Here is a 25,621-nt window from a genome sequence, read left to right as displayed (position 1 = left end):
TCCCTTTAAGGAACTTTTAAGAAATGGTGTATAGCAACTAGACTAAAGTTAAAGAAACAAAATTTGTTTCCTTCATGGTTCCAAAGATTAAACAACTGAATCTTCAGTAAATTGAAAACTGGAAATGAGAATGTTTAAATTATATGGTCTTGACCCAACAGTACAAATTTCCTTCTTTTTGTTTTTCTGATTGTTTACAGTATAACAATCTAATAATTACATTCTTAAGTGAAAATAGTTCTTAAATGAATAGAGCTATAATTTTTAATTTCTTTCATTAAAAAATGACTTTAAGCTGGGCATGGTGGCGCTTGATAGACATCACTGCATTTGAGAGGCAGAAGCAGTAGGATCAGAGAGAGGTTAAGATCAGCCTGAGCTACATAAAGAGACCCTGTCTCAAAAACCAGACAGAACAACAACAATGAAAGGCTGGGGGCATAGCTCAAGTGGTAGAGCACTCGCCTAGCATGTGTGAGGCCCGGGTTCAATTCCCCAGTACCACCCCCTCACCAAAAAAACCCCCAAAATATCAAATTACTTTCTACATTAGAAGTATTGTGTTTTCTTTACTGATGTAGGTAATGGTCCAACAGTGATATTCTATGGTATATTTCTTTAAGAAGCACAATTCTTATTCAGGTCTTTCAGCCATGTTTAACTTGGATTTTAGCTAAATTGCCCAAGATAACAGAATATTCCCACAGAAAGAAAGAAAAAGAACATGTGCCAAAAGTTGAGCCTTATCGTTGAGAGTAGACACATCAACTGTTGCTGGCTTCAAGCTTTCTTCTCTTTCAGAATGAAGTGACAAACATGTGGACTTAAGAATGTGATCAAAGTACATTAAACACATGTATGAAATGTCATAAGGCAACTCATTTTATTTTATACAATTAACATATGTTAAAAAAAGGATTTAATCTTATGAAAAATCTACCTTAAAGTTGATTTAGAAACACAAGAGACCTCGAATAGCCAAGGCAATACTCAGCAAAAAAAGCAATGCTGGAGGTATCACAATACCTGACTTCAAACTATATTACAAAGCAATAACAATAAAAACAGCAGGGTACTCGCACAAAAACAGACATGAAGACCAGTGGAACAGAATAGAGGACCTGGATATGAATCTACACAACCATACCCACCTCATTTTTGACAAAGGTGCCAAAAACATACAATGGAGAAAAGACAGCCTCTTCAACAAATGTTGCTGGGAAAAGTGGTTACCTGCCTGCAAAAAACTGAAACTAGATCCATATCTATCACCCTGTACTAGTATAAACTCAAAATGGAGCAAGGACCTAAATATCAGACCTGAAACTCTGAAGTTAATACAGGAAAGAGCAGGAAACACTGTGGAACTAATAGGTATAGGCAAGGACTTCCTCAATAGAACCCCAGCAGCCCAGCAACTAAGAGAAAGGATGGACCAATGGGACTTCATAAAATTAAAAAGCTTCTGCACAACAAAAGAAATGGTCTCTAAACTGAAGAGTCCACCCACAGAGTGGGAGAAAATATTTGCTAGCTATACATCAGACAAGGGACTGATAACCAGAATACACAGGGAACTTAAGAAACTAAACTCTCCTAAAATCAATGAACCAAATAGAAAATTGGCAACTGAACAAAACAGAACTTTCTCGAAAGAAGAAATTCAAATGGCAAAAAAGCACATGAAAAAATGCTCACCATCTCTAGCCATAAAGGAAATGCAAATCAAAACCACACTAAGATTCCACCTCACCCCTGTTATAATAGCCATCATCAAAAATACCACCAACAACATGTGCTGGTGAGGATGTGGGGAAAAAGGAACCCTAATCCACTGCTGGTGGGAAAGCAAGATGGTATAACCACTATGGAAAAAAATTTGGAGACTTTTTAAAAATCTAAACATAGACCTGCCATATGATCCAGCAATCCCACTCCTGGGGATATACCCAAAGCAATGCGACACAGGTTACTCCAGAGGCACCTGCACACCCATGTTTATTGCAGCACTATTCACAATAGCCAAGTTATGGAAACAACCAAGATGCCCCACTATTGATGAATGGATCAAGAAAATGTGGTACTTGTACACAATGGAATTTTACTCAGTCATGAAAAAGAATGAAATCTTATTATTTGTAGGTAAATGGATGGAACTGGAGAACATCATTCTGAGCAAGGTGAGCCGGCTCAGAAGACCAAAAATTGTATGTTCTCCCTCATATGCGGGCTTTAGATCTAGGGCAAATGCAGCAGCAATGTGGTTGGGCTTGGATCACATGACAAGGGGAGAACACATACAGGAGATATAGGAATAGGTAGAAAACCCAAAACATGAAAGCGTTTGATGTCCCCACTCCAGAGGAATTAATACAGAAACCTTAAAGCAACAGAGGTTATCATGAGAGGGGATCAGTAACCAGTGTAAAGATCAGATAGAGATGAATTAACATGTGTCATAACACATGTGTACATGAAAGCAATGCTAGGACTATTTCTGTATAGCTATCCTCAACTCAACTAACAAAAATGCTTTGTCTTCCTTATTAGGCTTGTGTCTTTTCTTCAACAAAATTAGTGATAAAGGCAGAACAGGACCTGCCTAGAACTGAGTGGGGGAGAGGGTGGGGGAAGGGGGGAGGGGGAGAGGGTGAGGGAGGGGGGCAGGGGTGAGAAATGACCCAAACAATGTATGCACATGTGAATAAATAATTAAAAAAAAAGAATTCAATCTTAAACATTCCTTTAGGATAAGACAACTAAAAGGTCCTTTCACCATGACTCACCTGCAAAAATTCATTGAGCTCCACTTGTCCATTTTTGTTCAAATCTACTTCATTCAGAATCTCATGTAGTGTATTTTCATCCATTTGCACATTGATACTCTAAGTAGGAATGAAATACAGAATGTGAGGTTCAACTAAAAATTATGCATATCAATGGAGAACAGGAAGGTAACACAGGTCCACTGGTACCAGTGGGAGAGGGGGGCTACAAGGAAAGGGTGCAGGAGGCTGAATATGGTGGAAATACTATGTACACATGTGTGAAAATGAAAAAATGAGACCTGTTGAAGACATTCCAGGAACGAGGGGAGAGGGGTAAAGTAGAATGATAGAGGAGGTAAATTCAACCATGTTACATTGTAAGCACTTTTGTAAATGTCACAGTGTACCCCCAGTACAACGATAATATGATTAATAAAAAATGTAAAGAAAATTATACATATCCTTTCTTTTTTGGCAGTACTGAGGCTTGTACACTTGAGCCACACCCCAGCCCAGTGCATATCCATTTTCCAATGTTACCAAGCTTTCAAAAATTAAATATTGCTTGTAGAAAATGCTAGATGACAAAAAAGTTATCCAATATTATCTTTATATACTTTTATTACCAAAGACTGATATTGAACCAAAAAACTATATTTTTTGTCATATATATATATATATATATATATATATTACCTCTAATACACGCTGAACATCAACAATTGTAATAAAGCCTTTTTGGTCTGCATCAAACTTATGAAATCTCTTCTTATATCTGCAACACAATAATAATAGGAAAATATACTTACAAAGAAGAAGGAGGAAGGGGGGGAAGGGAAGGAAGAGGGGAACAGGAAGAAGAGGAAAGACAGAGCTTATTGGAAGTACCTGTCAATGTCTGAAGGCAGTAGGCTAATTTCAGAGCGATCTGTCAACTGTTCTGATCGAGATTTATAGCCCATTTCATAATATAGAAACTTCCTGGCTGTTTCAAGTTCTTCCTAAAACAGAGACACACACAAAGTTCAAAGACTTATAGAAAGAATTATTGATTTTTTTTCTCCTTTTTCCTTTTGGTCTTCAAAAAGAAAATTGATCCTCATTTGACCGGAACATTTATATGTTCCAATTTTATGGACATACATTTCACCTCTTTAGGTGTTCAATTAATATGATCAAGATATAGAACATTTCCATAACTCTAAAAAACATCCTCGTGTTCATCTGTAGTTGGTTTCTTCCCCTGAACTCTTGTCCCAGACATTCCCCTAAAAAAGCAGAATTTTTGGAATTTCATACCAAAGGTTTCTTATAGAATGTACTCTTCTGTGTTGGACTGCTTTCACATATTATAATGATTCATGTGCTACATGTTTTAATGTTTTGTTTCTTTTTACTGAACAGTATTCTCTCACAGTATTAACCAGCAAATTCTAAATTCTGTTCTTATAGTTTGAGAACAAAAAAATTTGATTGAAAGTGAAGATATCTAGGACTTGACTCACTACTATAATACAGCATGCATCAGGAGATTAGTATGCCGAAATTTTGTCACCAGGATTCTGATAGCTACAGAATCAGGAAGAAACAAGCTCTCCTCAATAGTGATCCTTTCTGTTTTCAATGTCCTCAGTGTTAACCAACCTAGATATGCTGTCTTTCTTAGTTTCTGTCATATAACTCTCCTCTCCCATCAAAGTACCTCCAAGATGACTCTGTTGTAGAATATTTGTTTGCAAATCTTTTCTCACATATATAAATGAGCACACATGAGAGAGAGAGAGAGAGAGAGAGACTTTTCCCCCTTACATAAACTCCAATAGAACATGAATGAATACACAACATGACACTTTTGAGTGAAAGCTTTAAAAATAATTTCCTAGTTTTCCTTGCCTTTCTTGCTCCTGTGCCATGAGAAGGGCATGTTTTAGATGAGAACTGAGTATGAAGAAGAGCTATGGCAGCTAACATGCTGTTTTCATGTAATGTAAGTGAAAAATAAATGCTTGCTGTGATAAGCCACTGAGATTCTGCAGTTGCTTGTTATACATTGCAACCTAGCAAAAAAACCGATACAAGTCTCAAATTCCCAGCTTCCCATCAAAGAATGTTATTAACTCAATGGGCCATTCTTATCTGAAGTGTAAATACCAGTGAAACAAGTAGGAGGATTATAAATTTGAGGCCAGCTTGGGCTCAGTGTGCTCCAGGTCAACATGGGCTACATGGTCACATCCCCCCACAAAAAAATAGTTATGTTGATGCCTGTAGCAATTTTTCCCCAACACTCAGCCAATTCCTGACACTATTCATGTAAATCAATATTATCTCTGATATCCATCCTTTCATTGTCTTCAATCTGTTTTAAACTTCGTGTTTAAACTGTGGTCATTTCTTTACTTGCTTCCTTTTTCCTCCTCATTGGGGATTAACTTTGAAAATGTTTCTTTTTGTGAGACTTTCTTTAAGCTATTTAAGTGATCTTTAAAGTCTCTCAATGAAAACTATGTTTTCATTGAATGTTAAAAAAAATTCACCTTACCAACCAAATCCTTCAGAGCAGCATTTCCAAAATATGTCCTTAAGCAATGTGAACCCTTTCCTGCTTAGCCTTCTCCAAAAGGGAAAGTGTGGTCTGTGTCCAAGAAAGTTCCAATCTTTTAAAAATTGACAGTACATATAAGCATTTAGAAGGCTCCAAATTATCTGAACTGAAAACAAAGAGTTTTCTTTCTTTAACACAGAATTTCCAAACTCTTTTGACTCTGTAGTTATCTTTTCACATATATTAATTCATATCCTGTGGAACACAGTTTTGCAATGTCACTTTCTCTAAATGTCCCAATCCACTCCTCAATCAGTTTCCACCTCTACCACACAATGCCTTCCTCTCTTCTTCCTGATTAGTTGGCTTTCAATCTTATTGTCTCAATTTTGTTTTCTGAGATAAGATCCCACTATGTAGCCCAGGCTGGCCTCAAACTTGTGGCCCTCCTGTCTCCACCTTCTGAATGCTGGGGTTAGAGCACTGAGCCACCATACTTGATTTGGCTTTCAATCTTGAGTAACAATTCCTCTAAGTACTTCTGTAAAATTTGAAAATATACACACATTTCTAAAAGGTGTTGTATTTGCACAATTACAAAAATCCTTGAAACCATGAGCTATTTATTATTCCTCTAAAATATATGGTACAATGTTCAGTATACAAGTCACTCATTAAGTATTGACCAGTAAAAACAACCACAATTCATCTGCAGAAAGTTATTTATCACCTCGCTCCTCTTTTGCTTCTGCAGGTTAAATAATCCCACTGCTTTTAACCTTTTCTCAGAAGTCCAACTTTCTAACCTTTTAATTCTTCCCCCCTCCTTTGTTCTCTCTAGACTGCTTGCGGTTCTCATTAATACTCCTATGTCTCAGACACTGAATAATAACTTAGGTCTTTCACTTTTATTATTGTGTTATGGGGGATAGAAGAGTATTTCAAAGCACACAAATCTTCTCATAAATTTGAAATGAAGTTAATTCTAGTTTCCTAAGAAGGCTAAATACAACCAGTTTCAGAGCTTCTTTCTCCTTCCTACCTCCTAACTCCTCAATTCCTAGCACAAAAAAATGTTCCTGCATATTCAAATCATTTCAACATAACTGGAAAAGGAAAAATGATTAGTAGTCACAAAGGCATAAGTTTGATTCTTGTGTTGGCTCTGTACGAAGTTTTAACTGATTAAACTAATACTCAAAAGCTGATGCAGAGGCACCTGGGCAGGGTTGGGAAAGTTCATACTCTAGGATCAGAACAACACTAGGTTTTCATCTCAGAGCTACAACTTACTGCTGGTATAAACTCTGTCAGGGATTTACTCTGTGAACCTGTTTCCTCATCTACAAAATGGGGGAAAAGTTACCCTTCACAGAGGCATCATCAGAATCAAGGCACTCTGACAGGTGACCTCTACCATCAGTGCATGGCAGTATTCGGCATTAAAATTACTGGGGGAAAACTTTAAAAGTAAGGTCACTTTTCATCTCTGAGAACTTTGATACCTACAGTCGAAAATAAGTCCTCTAAACCTGCTCTTCACCCCTCCGATATTTCCCAGGTGATTGACAGGTAACCATCTTTGGAATGGTGAGAACACCTTAAGGACAGACCATATGCCCAATCCCTCACTGCACGCTCAGCACATTACACAGATGCTCAGTAATGTCCATTCACTCCACGTGAGAACACACTAAGGGTGTGTCTGCCCCCGAACCAGGAAGTGGCACCACCAGCACTCAAATCTGCTGGAGCCCTGATCCAAAATGTCTCAGCCTCCAGACTGTGAAAAATGAATGCTCATTATTTGAGCCACCCAATCTATGGTATTTCTGTTATAACATCTCAGCAGACTGTTATCTTCTGGGTCACAACTCCATTTTAGTCTTTGCATATATCTTCCAACATTACTAGCTATTACTTTCTCTTTCTCCTCAATTCTTTCTTGTCACCATAACTTGCAAAGTTAAGGTGTCTCTGAAAGTCTCTGGGTCACTTTCCTTATCTAACTACACTGACTCTCTCCATGATCTCATCCATTCTGATGGCTTAAAAGCCAACTCAAATGTATGTCCCCAGCTCAGGTCCCAACTGATATATCCAGAGATCTGGATTATGTTTTCATAGAATCATCAAAGTTGTTAAAGCAGAAACGCTGGACTGGGAGAGATAAGTTCTGTGATAATTCACGAGAGTTGCTAGCAGCCTGAACCAGGGTGGTAGTAGTGAGTGTGTTAAGAAAGGGTTGAACCAAACCATTATTTGAAGATAAATACGGCAAGATTTACTGATGGATGTAGATAAGTTATGAGAGAATATATAAAGTATTCTCAGGTTTAGGCTTGAGCAACTGAAGGAAAAAAAGTTACTTATGATATGGAAAAGTCTTTAGGCATTGCATTTGGAGGAGGTAAGAGAAATGGTCTTCCAGAGTGGTAAAAAGTAGTTAAGAGTCAGGGGTGTTGGCACCCAGCAGCCCAGCACTTGGGAAGTGGAGGCAGTAGTTTTTGGGCTACAAAGAGAGAGCATGTCTCAAAAATCCAAACAAAAGGAAGTAGTGCAAGAAGGAAGGTAGAATCAGCTGTGTCATACGCTGTGGCCTGCTCAGGTAAAATGAGAAGTGAGAGTTGACAGGTATATTGAGCAGTGTGGTTATTACTGGTGAGGTTGGCCAGGGCTAATAACAACAAACTAATGGCTAAAAGAGCTGGAATAAAATGGATTCAAGTGAGAGTGGGAGTAGGGAACTGAACCCTGTGTGTGTTGGAAGTAGTTTTAGAATAGATGAAAATGTTTCATAGGCCTTTGAATGTCACAAGTTTGGGATAATTTAAAAAAAAATACATGAAAAAAACATGAAGATCTTATTACAACATCCATGGGTATGTATGTGTGTGTGTGTGTGTGTGTGTGTGTGTGTGTGTGTGTGTGTAAAAGGGCAGGGAGCACATTACTGGCTTTCTCTTTTAAATTTGGACATAAATAAAAAATCTCTAATGACACAAATGATGTGCACTTGGTGGTCAGGCAGCAAAACCATTGCTTTTTACCAAAGGCAAATGAGCAAGCACACGAATTTCCACTAAATATATTCTAAAAGTATTTTCAATGAATCTCAGAAAAAGATCCTATGCCACCACCATTCATAGCTTTCTTTTCCCGGAATTAGGACTGCAAATTGAAAAGCAATGTCCATAAGAGGTTTTCCAAGAACAATCACATTTTGGTACTAGACTCTCTTTCCATTTTCCTGAGGCCTAGCAATATTAAATACATACACATACAGGCGTTGGCAAGAAATCTAAGATCACCACCAACAAACAGATCAAGTACGTACTTGCTCACAAAGGGAGAGTGTATAGAATACCTGTTTCTTAGCCTCACTCCAATTCAGCTCTCTGCCCATCAACTCAACAATCCTGGGCAGGGCTTCCTCCGCCGCCTGGACATTGAGGAAGGCTAGGCGGGTGCGGCGGGATATCATGTCCACCGCAGTGCAGGCGTACTCCTTAATCCCGTATTTCACCTGAATTAAAGGAAAATTGTTTATTTAGATCTTCCTCTGGGGAAGAAATACAGTTTCACTTTTAAAAAATTATGCTTGGAAAAGGTGATATTTTGCTTTAGAGTCTCTGGTTCTCTAGCAGGCATGACACAAATGGTGGTGCCACCCAAGTCTTCCCTACTGCCTGCGAAAAGAGGCTTGGGAAATGGGAAGAACTGGACAAGTGTTAATGCCTTCTTCCTCAACAAAGCCTGGCCTAAGCATGCGAACTGCATCACTTCTCATTAACCGTCTGCAGGAACAGTTTGCTCATATGTAGAGGGGAAGCTCATTGACACAGATGAGCAGGCAGAGGGTAAGCATTGAGAAGCTATGGTTTCGCTCCTTCAGGCTGTAAAATTCTGTCTCAGAGTAACCAGATGACAGAGTTTGACTTCAGCCAACAATTAAATGCTTACTGGGGCACAATGAATTACAAATAAATACAAGGCATAGTCTCTTGTTTCAGAAAATTTGAAAACATGATGACAAACAAAGCTTAAGACGTAGAGGAATTGTCAAAGCAGGAAGGTATGTCATCGGTAAGTCAGGAGTGGCACAAAGTTGAAAACTAAAATTCACAAAAGGGACAAATGACTGTAAACTCACAAGATTAGGGATAGCTTCATGGAGAAAAAAGGAACTCATATTTGTTACTTTGACCAGTTATCAACATCACTTCAGAATTCAAATTTCATAAATAGAAGAGTCTACACTTGGCAAAAAGACACTTAGGTTTTAGCTAAAACATACTTTAAAACTCAGCTACAGAACTGGGTGTGGTAGCACACACTTGAAATCTCAGTTACTAGAGAGACAGAGACTAGGGGGAAATCATGGTTTGAGACCAGGCTCAGGAAAAAGTGAGATTCCATCTCAACAAATAAGCTTGGTACAGTTGTTCACACCTGTAATATCAACATCACAGGAGGCATAGGTAAGAGGATCTCAGCCTGAGGCAGGGCCCAGACAAAATTGCAAGACCCTATCCAAAAGATAACTAAAAAAAAGGGGTGGGGGTTGGGAGTATGGCTCCAGTGGTAGAGTGTCTGTCTAGCAAGTGTAAGGCTCTGAGTTCAAATCCCAGTACCACCAGAAAATAAATTAATGAAATAAGATAAACAATATGAAGAATGAACAGATACATGGTATTATACGGCAGGCAAGGGGTTCTCCAGTGACCACTCACATACCTCTGCTTCAATATATGGAAATTCTGACACAAGACGTACTCCAACAATAGGCCACCTTTTTCCAGTCACACTTGCCATTTTGGCCACCTCAAAAGCCTTGTCACCATACGTGGCAGCCAGGTGCTGTGCCACCTGCAGAAACAAACTGCGTTAGGCAGACACTTTGACTATTGGTACATTTTTTTTCTTTTTCCAGTGCTTTTATTTCTATTTTTATTTTTTTGATTCATTTCTTCACATGTGCATACATTGTTTGGGTCATTTCTCCCCCCTGCCCCCACCCCCACCCCCTCCGCCCCACCCCCCTTGCTTCCAGGCAGAACCTGTTCTGCCCTTATCTCTAATTTTGTTGAAGTGAAGACATAAGCATAATAAGAAAGACAAAGTGTTTTTGCTGGTTGAGATAAGGATAGCTATATAGAGAGATTCCTAGCATTGCTTCCATGCACAAGTGTGTTACAACCCAAACTGATTCATCTCTAACTGATCACTACCTTGCTTCCTTATCCCCTTCTCGTGTTGATCTCTGTCGCTTTAAGGTTTCTGTATCAGTTCCTCTGGAGTGGAGACATCAAACGCTTTCATGTTTTGGGTTTCCTACCCATCCCCATATGTCTCCCATGCTTTCCCCTGGTCATGTGACCCCAAGTCCAACCACATTGCTGCATTTGCCCTAGATCTAAAGTCCACATATGAGGGAGAACATACGATTTTTGGTCTTCTGAGCCTTATTGGTACATTTTAGGTACTAAAAAAATAAATAAAATAAACACCAAGTTCACGCTTATCTTGTCAGTTTCCTTATAGCCTGTGACTAATAGTTCTGAGAGAGCATTAGGATTTGATTTTGTGGGAGGGAACACTTGAGCTCCAAATGCTTAGGCCAGCACTAACTCAAGGACTCATGTATCACTGCATCGGTGACGGATGAAGCTTCAGCTTCATTTTGCTCTGGTGTTTCTTCTGAAGCTCAGACTTCCCTGTGCTTGGGAGAAAGAATTTGGGAAGCTCTATATGCTAGAACAAACCAAGAAACTCCAGGTTTCAATATAGAAACTGATGTGTGCACTATCTTTTAGGCAACTGTAGCAAAGCTGGGTCATCTTTTTCTCTTCACTGACTTTTGCAGTGCCCAAGACACATATACCCAGCAAAAGGGGCCACATTGTAGTTTCAGCTCTGTTGCTAACAACAGTGAAAGATGAAGGAAAGAGCAAAATGACTTGGCAACTCCCACCCACCTCACTTTCGAGTCCGTAATCCTGGACCAGCCTGATGTACAGTGTGGGACTCCAATCTTTGCCTCCTTGAAGGTAAAGCCCAACTGTCTTACTTGGTCCTGCTTTCAAATTGTGAACCTTGATGGCAGCATTCACCGTGTCTTCTGCCATGGACCGGTACGTTGTCCACTTCCCGCCTACAAAGAAGGCAACACACAACTCACTAGGTTGCTCCTTTCATTTTTCTGTCAAGTTACTAATAATAAATTTACCTGTTGCTTATAATACATGTGGTAAAGCAATGTGTAAGACTCTACTTAGAATCATAAAAAGAAAAAAAATTATTTTATTAACGTTATAAAAGAATCTCATGGGACAATTTAGTCAAGCTTGTATCAGAAGCACATCCAAATAACAAGGCCAGATCCAAACCTGCTATTGTGACGAGGCCACTCTCACTGATGTCCACAACATGGTTTCGGGAGATGGACTGGGTATCTTCAGACTTGGGATCTGTAACAAGGGGGCGGATACCACTCCAGGCTGCCAGGACGTCCCCTCTTCTCACTAGTAGGGATCAATGCCAAGGGTTAAGAGGATTACTTAAAAAAACATTTCAACAAAAGTACAAAATAATTAATATACATTCAAAAAGATAAATATAATGTGGGTGCACTGTAGAAGAGAGAGAAAATCCTTAAATGTAAGAACTATAAGGGAGGGTAGATGCAAGGAAACTCAAAGACTTATTATTTGTGACAGATAATTTATCTGGGAAAAAAAAGCAAAGAACTTGAAAATCACTGTCATTGATACCAAAGAGGAAGCAGAAGAAACAAATGTTAGCAACCCTCAATCAGGCACAACGAGGAGCAGTTAAAAGAACAAAAAGGAAGAAACAAATAAAAACAATTCAAGATACTTATGAATTATTAAATGTCCTTCTAGGTCTTATCTTTTCTCCAGGAAGACAAAGATTCTAATTAAAAACACAAGGCTGCAAGGGATATCTCCTCTTCTCATCAATACACCCACTGAGTGAGCACTGACAGCAGGCCAAACACTGGTCAAAGCACTTGACATACACATGTCATCTCATTTAATCTCACAAAGCCCCACAGCATTGGATCTCATGATTCTCACCACACAAACTGATAAAATCGGACCGACCAAAATGGGCAATCAACATGTCCAAGACAAACATCATTTTAGGAGGGGGGTGTTTTTTTTCTCCCACTGGGGTTTTGAACTCAGGGCCTCAAGCTTGCTAGGTAGGTGCTCTAACCACTGAACTACTCCCCAGCCCAAGACAAACATCATTTGATGGTGGACCAGCATCAGAATTGAGTACTGGTTGTGAAGTCCATACTCTCAACTGCCTCTCAACTACTGATAATTCTCATACTTTGCTCTCTTTCAGTCTCATGCTTTATTTTTATAAACGACACAGAAACAGATACATGACTTCTCCTGGTACGTATGTAACACTTGTGTTATTGGGTATGGAAGTTCTTTCAATAATCAAGATGAAACATCATGAAATTATCCTTACTATCTCTGCCAACATGCAATGATCCATATATATGAAGAATTGAGGGAGTTCATATCATAATTAGCAGCCAAATAGCATTCATTACTGACCTAAAAAATGGCTGAGGACAGTAGATCAAATATGGGTCTGGTCTACCATCAAGGTAGGATAAAAACTCAAAGGCTGGGTTTTCCAAATTTGTCCTTCTTCTTCGAAGATAGCTTTAGGGATGGCTTTGCTTTCTTTCCCTCTATGTGAGTTGATGATCACGCACACCAAGACAACAGCTGCTTAAGGATGTAAAGTGTAGAAAGGTGAATGTTTATCTGCTCCTTTCTGCTGCACTTACCACTTCTGGATAATACAGATGTAAAGGCAGTTTTGCTTCATTTGTGTCCTAGGGCCTTTTCCTTACCCATTATACTCTTACCCATTATGCGTATTGATAAAAAAATTGATGGTAGATACTCTTGAAACCTTCAAGATAATGGGAAAACTGGATTTCTACATGCAAAAGGATAAAGCTGAACTCTTACCTTATACCATATACAAAAATTAACCCAAAATGAGTCATAGACCTAAACAAAAGAAATGAAACTACAAAACTCTTAGAAGAAAACATAAGGGAAATGCTTCATGGCATTTCTTGGATATGATATCAAAAGAAAAACATATAAAATGAACTCTGACAAAATTAAAAAATTTTGTGAATCAAAGGATACTATTAATAGAATGAAAAGTCACTCCACCAAAAGTAGAAAAATATTTGCTTATCATTCATCTGAGGTAAATTAACATTCACAATATATAAGGAACCCCTTAATCTCATCACCAACAAAATAAATTAAGAAATGGACAAGAACTTTTACAGACATTTCTCCATGGAAGATATACAAGTATTCAAACAGCACAAGAAAAGATGCTCAAAGTCACTAATCATTAGGGAAATGTAAATGAAAACCACAATGTGGTTTTCACACTCATTAGGATCGTTATTATAAACAAAACAAAAATAACAAAAGAACCCCCCAGAAAACAGCATTATAGCTGCTATGAAAACATGCATGGCAATTCCTCAAAAAATCAAACATTTGGAATTACCATATGATCTAGCAACTACACTTCTGGATATATACTCAAATGAGTTCAAAGTGGAGAAAGTTTACACACCCATTTTCAAGCATTACTCACAATGACCAATGGGTACAATCAGCCCAAGTGTCTGTCCATCAACAGATGAATAAAATAAACAAGATGTGGTACATAAACAGCAGAATCTATTTCAGCCTTAAAAATGGAGAAAATTCTGATATAGGTAACAAAATGGATGAACATTAAAGACATGCTGATTGAATAAGTAAATCACAAAAGGACAAATATTATGTTATTCCACTTATATAAGGTACTTCTGAGTGCTCAAACTCACAGAAGCAGAAAAAGAAAGGTGATTGCCAGGGACATGAGGAGAAGAGAGAGGGAGTAGGAGTTAGTGTTTAAGGGTAAGGAATTTCCATTTAGGAAGGTGAAAAAATTCTTCAGATGGATGGTGGTGACAGTTGCACAACAATGTGGATGCAATTAATGTCACAGAATTGTATACTTAAAATGGTGAATGTTATGTATACTTAACTACAATAAAAAATCAAGATAAAAGAGTAAGCTGATACAACTTAAGTTTCAAAATATGAGATGGTTAAGAAAATAGTTTACAGCAGGACACAGTGGCTCATATCTGTAATCTTGGCTCTCAAGAGGTTATGATGGGGGTGGATGGAGGTCAAGGACAGCTAGGGCAGAACGTTAGCCAGAACCCATCTCAACAAATAAGACAGAATTGGTAGCCCACATCTATAATCCCAGCTACTTGGGAGGCACAGGTAAGAGGACTGAAGTCTAAGACCAGACCTGGGTGAAAATGCAAGACCCTACCTAAAAAATAGCTGAAATAGCAAAAGAAAAAATAAACAAGTTAGGGGAAAGGCTCAAATGGTAAAGAACCTGTGTAGCAAGTGGCAGGCCCTGAGTTCAAATCATAGTACCTCCAAAGATTAAATAAATAGTTTTCATATAATACAGAAGTATCAGAACATCTACAGGTGTCTACCATACCCAGGACTTAGTTCAAATTAATAAGTGTTTTGTGAGGGCCAAGAGTGTGGCTCAAGTGGTAGAGCATCTATCAGGCATGCACAAATCGCTGGGTTCAATTCTCAGTACCACAAATAATAAAATAAATACACACACACAGACATAATACATAAATGCCTTGCAAGGAACAGTTTTTTGAGCACAGGACAGGCTGTATTTCAACTCCTGCTTACCCTTTGGTTGTGTGCTCTGGAACAGCAAACACTGTCAGTATACACAGCATCAAGTGAAAAGTACTACAATATCTATGCTAAAGGGTCACAAAGACTCTTTGAAATGATTGAAATGATCTTAAAAATAAATGTACCTTACCAAGTATAGGGAAAGACCCTAAACACAAGTTGTATTGGATGACTGATAGTCACCCCATTTTGATCTCAAATAAAAAAGATTTCTGGTAAAAATAAATTCAACTAAAGAAAATCTAACATATTTTAATGTAGTTCCTTAAAGGCCACCCTCTTCAAACGACTATCTTCTCAAAGATGAGGAGACTGTGCACCGCTAGGAGGTGTTCAATTAAACCCAACACTAAACACTGTAACTTAGAGAAAAGACATAATTAACTACTGGGGAAATCTAAGATTTCTCAGTCTTGCTAACTGGAGATTGTCCGTGCTGGCAATCCAGCCCTAGATCTGTAACTTTGATACATGCATCTTAAATACTTTAAATCCCAGTGGCTTCTGTGGTTTAGGGTAAATTTCTGCTTCAAACCATTCTACTAGTCTTGTAAAGCCTCAACACAAATAGTGTAAAGTGCTTCAATCTTTACCAAAAAAAAAAAACCTAACTAGGAAATTACTACTATTTTCCATTAGAGTTCACATCACCCTCGGAGTCAAAAATAAAACAACCCAACCCACTTACAATGTCACTGTGGTCACCACACAACCCCTCCCATGTCTGTGAAATTCCTTAGGTAGTCACACTGATGAGGAATTTGGCTTCAACTCTTGAAGCTCTCTGACTAATTTTTAAAATACTGGATGGAAGATTAGATTTTCCAGAATAAGTTGAAGCATATGTGAATAATCTGTGACAAATGCTTTACCTTTTCCACTCTAATGAACAGAAAAAACACATCTACAAGATCGCATTGTCTCAAACAAAACGACCAAAGTGAAATATCCAATTCTTCACTTCCAACGGAAGACAAAGTAAAGCCTCTTGCATACTAGCACTGTTTTGAATCTGTATTCCTGGAATGATCCTCACGTGAACAACAAACCACTATCAGGAAGAAAGAGTTCATTATAACTTTATTTTTATTTTGAGATCTTAGCATTCAGCTTTTTAGAATTATACCAGATAAATTTTGGGACTGAATTATTCAAAAAGATTTATTTTAAGGATAATAAAATTTTATTTCAAATAGGAATAAGTCTTTATGGCCTGCAGAATTTTTGCATTGTTAAACCAGAAGATGGTTGGTTGGATCAGGTTATCTATCTATCGGCTTCCTCCCAACATGAAGATTTAATGTTTATTATGGTTTACTCAAAATGCTATTTAAGGGTTGGGTGCATGGCTGCAATGGTAAAGTGCCTGCCTTGCAAGAAGTAGGTCCTAAATTCAAACCCCAGTACCTACCAAAACAAACAAACAAACAAAAAACTGCTATGTGCTGTTGAAGTACACAGTTTGTATCTCTCCACCACTCAAATTCAGCAGAGACTTGACAGAGCCATGTTTATAATTTGTGTCCATGGGACACAGCACAACTAAGTGTGTGAAGCATTGATTTTAACCTCTTAAATAAAAAAAAGAAGGAAGTAACTGAATTAACATTTCTCTCTTTATGACTTATTTACCCAAGGTGGAAATAGTGTATACTGTTAAAATAAACCTAATTAAAATTTATTTGAATAAAGAATCACTATCGTATCTTTTTATTCTGCCTAGAGTTGTAACCATGGGGGAAACAGCACTAGGAAAAAACCCAATGTGGAAATTGTAAAGAAAAATAATGACCATGCATCGTAGACATGGCTGAATCATTACATTACTCACCTCAAGTCTTCTTACCTCTGGAGTTCTGCTTTATAAGGTAATTTCTTTGTCTCATTTAACAATTTAGCACCCCCAATTCAATGAATCCAGTGAATTGAGCATTTTCTTCTCTACAGAAGAACAGCAGAGGAGTCCTGTAGGCATTTTTGGAATGATGGGAATGATCTATATTTGCACTGTTCAATTTGTTACCTGCTTGCAACATGCAGCTATTAAGTCCTTCAAATGTGGGAAGTACATTTCAAATTTCTTTGGATTTTAACCAATTTAAATTTAAATAGACACAAGTAATAAATGGCTACCATATCGCTCATGGCAGCTGTAGAGTAAAATGTTTCCAGCCTTGTCCTGGTAGGTCACCAAGCTAGGTACTTACATCGAGGTTACCATCCCCACATCTGTAATGGACCTTCCCATTGAAATCTGACTATCCTCACTTTGCCCATGAGAATAAAACCTACTTCAATAGATCCTTCATCTCCACTGTACTGTTACCCATGTTCCACATTCATCATTTCATGCTATCCTCCTTGTTTACTAATCTTATAAGATCAAAGAAATGAAACACATTTTTCTTTACTTAACTATTCCTGCCCTCAAATTCTTACCCGGAAATGGTCCTACCATACAGACTGTAGGCAAGAGTAGGTAGTGAATGTGAGCTACTGTAACTCTCTATGGTAAAATCTGTGAAGAAAATATCATAAACTGGGCTTTCATGCTTCAGAGTTCAAAGATTCATCTTATTTTTTTTCGATTCTCATATTGCCAAGATAGCTAAACAAAACTAATTACTATTTCATCTCTTCCTTGTCACATTGCTAGTCTTCAGCAGTGTCAAGTATAAAACTGCTCAAATACCTCCAAAAATATTGTATCAAGAGTCATGTTCATGTATAGTTATCAATAAATAATAAATAGAACTTTAAAACATTCTCTAAACTTTTCATGTTACATTATAACACCTTATATTACAAAATCAAAAGCAAAAATATTGGGGCTTCTGAGCCAATCTGTTAGACTTTCTATAAGGTATTTGGCTATTACATGTTTAATAACTGGGTATTCCCTTTTAAAATAGTGAATGCTATAAATACAACAAAATGAAAGGAAACAAAACTACTATTAAGTAAAGTTTAAAAATAATTCATCATTGAAGACTACTTACTGGAGTGACTCACCCAGATAATAACTATTTGATTTTTTAGGTGCTAATTTCCCAGATGTGGGAAAAAAGCAACAACAGGCAGTATGTACTTGGCAATATTTTCAAAAGGAAGCGAAAAGTAAAATAGGCCTTTCACCATCATGCTTAAGAATTATTTTCATTACATCCCCAATAAATAACTCATTCAGATTATACTATAGGAAAAAATATGAAGTTTAAAATAAAAATAGTGAAGTGAACATGCATTTTTCACAGCTGGCTGAAAAAAACCCTAAGCATAATATGATTGCTCCAAATTATAATTAAGATTTTTACTCTTACATACTTGGCAAGACAAGAGTTTGTTTAAAAGATTAATAGAAAACGAAGTCCGCAGGAAGTGATGATTAGGAGCTAAATTGTGGTTTTGCTTTACATTAGTTATTTAGGCATACATTTTGGGGTATTCTTTCTCATGCTTACCACTTTCAAAAAAAATCAATAAAAGCCATGTGAAAATATCTAAACGAACACAGGGGAAATAGTGTCAGAAATCAATACTTCTCAACCAGCATGTTTAACCTGCTGGAATGAAGTGTTAATCACAGAAATAAGATACCACATTACATTTATAAACTAATGAAACTAGAAAAAGCAAAGCGTGTGACACTATAATTAAACAGCTGGACGACATCCAAGCCTGTGTAAGTTGATAACCCTGGTACAATCTCTGGCAGTGAAAAGGCAGGTCTGCAGTGAGTTGATATGGCCAGCTCAGTTGTTAATTGAATAACAGGCAATCTATAAACAGTACTAATTGCATATGTGAAAACCTGTGTACGAGTACAGAAGCTGCCTAGAGAAGCACTCCAGAAAAACTACATGGATAAAATGCTCAGCAAATCTTCTGTCTTCCTCAATCCAGTGAAGTCATAGCTTAGTCTCACCACTGCATCCCTCTGATTAACCTCAACACAGCACACTTAATGATACATTTTTCAAAAGATCGTTTTTCTTCCTAACTCAATACGAACCACAGAACTATCAATTACCCATTTCAGAAAAGAACAAACAAGTAATCTAGAAAATTCAGCCTGTGAATGGAGAGCTTTCTAAATTGTAAAAGAAGACATGGTCTTATTCCCAACAGGCAAAATGCTTTTCAGAATTGTTCTGACGCATTTTGCAGAAGTGTGGCAGCTGCTGTGAACAGCATGGAGTGTTAAGATTTGACACTTTTTTTTTAAATCTCTCTCTTAAGGATATAGCCATTTGAGGAGGCTCAGAAACTGTTGTCAGAATTTTACTTACCCATTTAATAAATCCATTCAGAGTGACTATTTCAACCCTGGTTAATGCAAAACATTTCAAAACTATTGCTGTAGGATCAAAATCAAACTTTATTTTGTAACTCTGTGGAAAAGACTGATTGATTGGTCCAAGGGATTCATTATGCAATTTGAAATCTCTTGTTTAACACTCAACTCCAAATAAGGCCAATAGCAAAGGTCACTATCATTCTAAAGATGTCTAGCAGCTTCCATGAAATGAATTGATAGACTTCAACCACTCCCATGGAATCCAGAACTACTAGTCAGAGTACCATGCAGTATTTAGATGAACATATTGGAACTAGTCTTACTTTACATCATGCCTCCAACAGTAGGTACAGGTAAGAAGCTTAATGTCACTGGGCCTCACATTCTTCAACTATTGCAAGAAATCAAAATAAACCTCAAAAGGCTGCTATAAGAAATCAAAAGGACATTGCCAATATGATTGCTTAGCAGAGTGTCTAGCGTAAGAGATACTCAATAATGGTAGAGGTTTTTTTTTTTAAATAAAGCACATAAAAGTAATTTAAATTTGTGTAGCAATAGCCTATAGTTGACTAAATTCAGCTCCTGAAGCTGAATTTCTCTTTCATATTTCATTAGTACTGAAGAGAATATCAGGTTCCACTAAAATTTCATGGAACAAAGCACAAATGTCAATGTCTTCACTTCCCTTTTAGATATACTTTAGCTAACTGACAGTATTTATCAAGACCAAGTACAATCCCTCAAATAGGCCTTCAGTCAACTAGAAATAAGAATGGAAGCATTTTAAAAGCTTAAGTTTCTAAGTAAGAAAGACATGATAGATGGTGCACACGGGAAATATGTGCAGTCTGTGACAGCAGTCACCTCTGCTTTTACCCTGGATATTGATTTTACCCTGGAGGACTTTATACTCTCAAGATGGCCACCAGGAGAAAGGCCTGATGTGTAATGTTTAGGTATTAATTTCAACCACTTTTACCAAACATCAGAATTAACAATAACTCTTGGTTAGTTTCACCAATTCCCTGACTACCAAAAGGTTTGCTATTTGAAAAGGACTTTATGGATCAACAGGCATTGCCAAATCTTCTGTATAGAAAGAAAACTCAGAAGGTGATCCAGTCTCTGTCAGAGCCCAAGGCTCACTTCACTGGTGGAGCTCCCCACCCACAGTATGGACACAATGGCCTTCTGAAAACCACACTGCCTCCGGTACATCCAGCCTCTCAGCAGCATAAGCAGTTAGATTTCTCATCCATACTGCATTTGAACTTTAAGATTTTGGAAACTGTCAACATAGAGCTCTCTGCTCTCAAATTAATTTTATGTTTGTTCCAACAATCTAAACTTCCTGATCTTAAGGCAGAGATATAAACCTGATTTTAACAAAGATTATATCCAGCTAAATGTGAAACAAAGCAGGACTCATTATCAATAAGAAATGCATTGAAAGGTAATCATACCCAGATGTTGAACTCCTCTTAGATTTCAAAAAGGAAAATAAAGCTTGAAGTTCAAATAACAATGTGCCTTGAGTACTTACATGGATAAATATAAATAAGGCATGACTATTTCCCAGAAAACTATGTGTGAGTATAAATACTATGCAGATTTCAGTTATATTTATTTAATATTATCATAAATATCCATAATATTTATATTATTATAAATATCGCATAAAATTATACCTATTACTTTAAATTAGAATTAACTAAGAATATATGACATGGATAATCAATTAAACTAAGACAGTAACCTCAACCATATCTTAAAGCATTTTGTTTGGTTTGTAAATATGTGATCATACAATGGGAAAACAATCCTTTAGGGTAAAAGGGCTCGTAGAAGTAAATGATTTGCATCAAGACAAAAATAGTGCTTGTGTGCCCTTCACTGAAACCAACATTATAAGAAGATTGCAGACACTAATAGATGAGGGCTACTTTTCAAACTTGTTTGTTTTAATATGGAAAGATTTTCAAACTGCTAACAGTATTAAAAATCCTGAAAGTATGGTAACTCAAAATAATATGTCAGTTGGATAACAAACTTCACAGCTTTAAAAAAAAGATTGCTTACCCTCAAGAAACTCCAAGTAAAAACACATCTTAGACTATGACCTACAATATTGTAGCAATATCTACTAGCAATATGGCCACTGCACCCTGGGAGGACAAAGGATACGTGGTTCCTAAAGTATAAATGTGTTGCTAAGATAAGGATTTGGCACAAAGAGTATCCCAGAACAAGGCCTCTCTGGAAACAAGGCATGATTTGGAAGTGTTAAATAATACAATGATTATGCCATTGAACACATGGAAAGGGAATAGATAAAATACCAACCTGCAAAGATAATTGTGAAAAACTTTAAATTCCATGCAAAAGAGTTAAGAATTTTTCCTAAAGTCAACTCAGGAGTTACTGTTGTGCAGCAAAGTGATTATCAAAATTGTGTTTTAGAAAGTGCGTTCTGATGGAAAACAGGGTGAGGATAGAGACTTGACAGAGGGAGACCAGTTAGGGGCCAATGTAGTAACTGTTCAGATAAGAAATGATATAGGTTTGAGCCAGGTAATAAAGTGGGAAGGGATTTGCCTAGTATTCAAAGTGGTCATAGATCCGAACTAGACTAGAAATAGAAAGAGAAAGGAACACCAAAGAAAAATATTACATTTGCACCTTGGATGACAAGGCAGACAGTGAGGTGAGGAACTGAGGTAGCAAATACAGAAGGGTAATGCTAGCAAACATCTGGAACTATCCTGTACAAAAAAGGTATTTCATTACACAAGTTCTTTGCAGAAAATGCTATGACATCCAAGTTAAAAAAAGAATTGGAAAGAAGTAAGCTATGGCTTTTCTGTCCTTTCCATGTAGTAACAGATTGCTATGGTTTGCTCTCAAGGTTTATGTGTTGGAAGCTTAGTCACCATTGTAACAGTATTGAATAGTGGTAGCACTTATAAAAAGTGGACCTAGTGGAAGATGGTGCTATCATGACCACCTTCATAAGGGGATTAATGCTGATCTCCTAACCCAGTAGTAAAATAGCTCCTAAGACCAAGTTGCTATAAAAAGCAAGCCTGACCTTCTATTGTCTTGCTTTCCCCTCTTTTCTTCCTCCCACTCTCTTAAATGCACTTTCACTATGTAATGCTCTCCCCCATGTTGTGGCCCTTCCCAGAGGTCAGACAGGGATAACTGATCTTGGCCTTTTTGTTTCCAAAACTGTGAGCTAAGTAAACCTCCTTTCTTTACAAAAATACCCAGTCTCAAGTATTTTATCAGAGTAACACAAAACAGACTTCAGACCAGGAAGTGTCTTAGAATATAATATATACTTCTATCTCCACATTTTTTTCTCAATTATTTGTTACAGATGTCCTGTATTTATAAATTAAACCCTCCCAAACTGCAAAGCTAAACAGGGATGAAATCATTTCATATTCTTCTCAAAGTGCATGAGTGTTTTAAAGATTGCATGTGTCACTCTAACCTTGGCATTAGAAATGATCAGAAACAGACTGCATGAGTTTCATGTGGATGCAGAAAGCCAAGAGGAAAAATCAAAGTATGTTCTATGCATGTACAGAGACACCACAACGAAACCCCTCTGCACAATTCATATATGCTGATAAAGAAAAAAAGAAAGGAAAAGCAATTTCTTTCTATCATGTTGTATTTTGGTCCTAATAATCTTCTAGAAGAACTCTCATAAGAGTTATAGTGGGCCAAGGTGTGAAGATAAGTCAACCCAGAGGCAAGGCAGCTTCACTGAGAGCTGGACAGGTTTTGGAGATGGCAAAGAGGGGATGAGCTGAATTGGAATGTGACTATTACCTTCAACATCACAGCTCAGGTAGTTACGCACTTCATTCAGAATGAAGTTGATATCTTCTTCTGAAGGAATGGGATGTGGTGTGATATCCGTTGGACTATCAGTGGTGCCAGCAATTGTCATCTTTTGCCAGGGTAAGAAGAAAATAACTCGCCCATCACTGGTTGCTGGATCAAGAAGTCCCATGCTCTCCGGGCTGGAGTAAAAAGAAATTTATTTCTGAAGCTAGCAGAAATATCATATTAATCTGTATACTAAAAAGTAATTTTATTTATTAATGCTCAAAAAAGTAAAAGAAGAAAGACCTGAACTATTACTTGTACTGTCTCTACCCTAGTCTAGAAATTTCTGAAAGAAAAAAACATAATTTTGGTAACAAAAAAGAAAGAAGCAAATGTGATAATATATTATTCTGCTGCAGAACCACCCTCTCCACCCCAACAATGCAAGGTTAATTAGCTTCCAATTGTTTTGGTTTTTATACTCCCGGACCATTCACATCAGATAATGTCACTGGGATAAATGCCTATAATTTCTTTTATTATGGTCAATTAAGAATAGCTCTTTAACCTTTTTTTGAGTCTGTGAAAAGTATTTTCCTAGGACATTTGACATTTGGCACATCTTTCAGTAGAAGGTCTCAGAAATACATGAGAAAATGAAGAGTCTAACTTTCTTGAAACTAAAATGTAATCAAAAAATTCTTTTCTCCTTTGTGCCTAGATGAACTTGTGGTACTTCACCAAATATAAGATTTCTTACTTTATTTCAAGGTTATAGAAATCTCAAGAAGCAAATGTAGAAAAAAAGATTTCAGTTTTCTCCTAAATAACAATGTCCTAGTACAGCTCAACAAGAGAGTAATACCATAGCAATGAAAATTTTTAAATAAAGGACACTGTGTGTTACATTACTAAATCAAGGTGCAAAGCAGCCTTTTTTGAAAAATATATAAAATCTTCCCAACTATAAGCCAAGGAGTTTTCTTTGATACATACTGAATAATCAAAAAAAATTAGGAAACACATTTGAAAGGGAATAGCCAACCACAAATAAACATTAACAAAACCCATTAGATTATGACTAGAAACTAATGTTTTAATGCATTCATTAGCCATTCAAAGGCATTTGCAGAAGTTGTTAAGGGGGTAGAAAGAAACTGAAAGCATTCTAGTAGTACACTGCAATTTTTCAGGTGCTTCAATTTCACTGAATTCTCATGTAAAGTCAGTGTTAAAGGTATTTTCTGGAAATACATTTTTAGCTTCTATTAATGTGATTTCATAAAAAAGAAAAAATGCTATTTGAAGATTTCAAGAAATCACTCTCACACACACACAAATTTAAAAGGGTACAGAGACAACTTTATGTGTTTTTCATTCCCTTAAAATTTTCCAAAAGAGTTCTTTAAATGTGTCAGGATGAGAGGGATAATAACTGCTTAAAAGCAAACCAAAAATATTTTTATATATTTATTTAAAAGAAATCTACAGTCATCTTACCTAGTGCATCTCCTTTATTACACCACAGGGAACGCACTACTCAGCCCTTCCCATTCTTGAGGAGTGGCGCCATTCTTCTGCTTTGCAAATCCAAAAGGCACCAGGAAGCATGACAGTCATTTAGACTTTGGCTAGGGTTCTCATCCTCACTCAGGGTTATTTAGAGGAAACAACTCTATTTTCACTCTAATATACTGGAAATCATCAATATTGAGTATATTTGGTCTCTAAATATGATTATAAACTCTCTTTGTCACAAAACTCGAAAACTCTTAAACTAGTTAATCATGGGTTTTGTATGTACTTTTCTGACTACATATTGATATGCCTTTAGATTAAATCAGTTACTTTGGGACTGGAAATTAACACATTCAAAGTCCAAACATACAGTTTGCTAAACAATACTTTATTGAAAAATGGATGAATTTCCAATTTTATTGTTTGTGAAATAAATTATATGTTGATATATCTTATATACAGCTATCTCATGCACTTGTGATATGCCTCACATAATAACATAATAAACTTAAACATAAAATTATAATATTCAGCAACCTGAGTATAAAATGTAGTTGGAAAAGTACAACTACTGAATCCTTTGAAAATTTTCAGCACAATAAAAGTTGTTTAAAGGGTGAAGGTGACGCTTACCAACACACACATAACTGAAACCTGTAGAGAATCAACTGCTTAAGTAAAGACATATGTGTCAAACATGAAATTAACAAGCACAGAGGGAAGACAAAGCTGTTAATGAAAGTTATAAAAATTTAAGAATCCACTTGGAAATATCCTTCATCAGTTCTAAATTACCTAATTCATACTCTCCCTCAGGGAAATATTTGTTTTC

The 25,621-nt window shown here is 36.9% G+C and overlaps 1 protein-coding gene across 5 annotated transcripts in view; it reads right to left on the bottom strand.

Moving 5' to 3' along the window:
* The window catches only part of Gpd2 (glycerol-3-phosphate dehydrogenase 2), a 137,163-nt gene that overhangs the window by 5,429 nt on the left and 106,113 nt on the right, over positions 1 to 25,621 (bottom strand). For all 5 annotated transcript variants that reach the window (XM_074070821.1, XM_074070823.1, XM_074070822.1 and 2 more), the window contains exons 9-16: positions 23,272 to 23,465; positions 11,703 to 11,837; positions 11,292 to 11,467; positions 10,051 to 10,182; positions 8,681 to 8,839; positions 3,657 to 3,769; positions 3,465 to 3,543; positions 2,787 to 2,885 (exon numbers count right to left, since the gene is read on the bottom strand). In XM_074070821.1, the coding sequence (XP_073926922.1) occupies positions 2,787 to 2,885; positions 3,465 to 3,543; positions 3,657 to 3,769; positions 8,681 to 8,839; positions 10,051 to 10,182; positions 11,292 to 11,467; positions 11,703 to 11,837; positions 23,272 to 23,465 (1,087 nt within the window). The remainder of the gene's footprint in view (positions 1 to 2,786; positions 2,886 to 3,464; positions 3,544 to 3,656; positions 3,770 to 8,680; positions 8,840 to 10,050; positions 10,183 to 11,291; positions 11,468 to 11,702; positions 11,838 to 23,271; positions 23,466 to 25,621) is intronic.

The sequence above is a fragment of the Castor canadensis genome, chromosome 4 (assembly GCF_047511655.1).
Source record: "Castor canadensis chromosome 4, mCasCan1.hap1v2, whole genome shotgun sequence".
NCBI classification, from domain to species: domain Eukaryota; kingdom Metazoa; phylum Chordata; class Mammalia; order Rodentia; family Castoridae; genus Castor; species Castor canadensis.
Note: the sequence above shows the minus strand (reverse complement) of the source record. Positions and strands in the feature narration are given on the sequence as shown.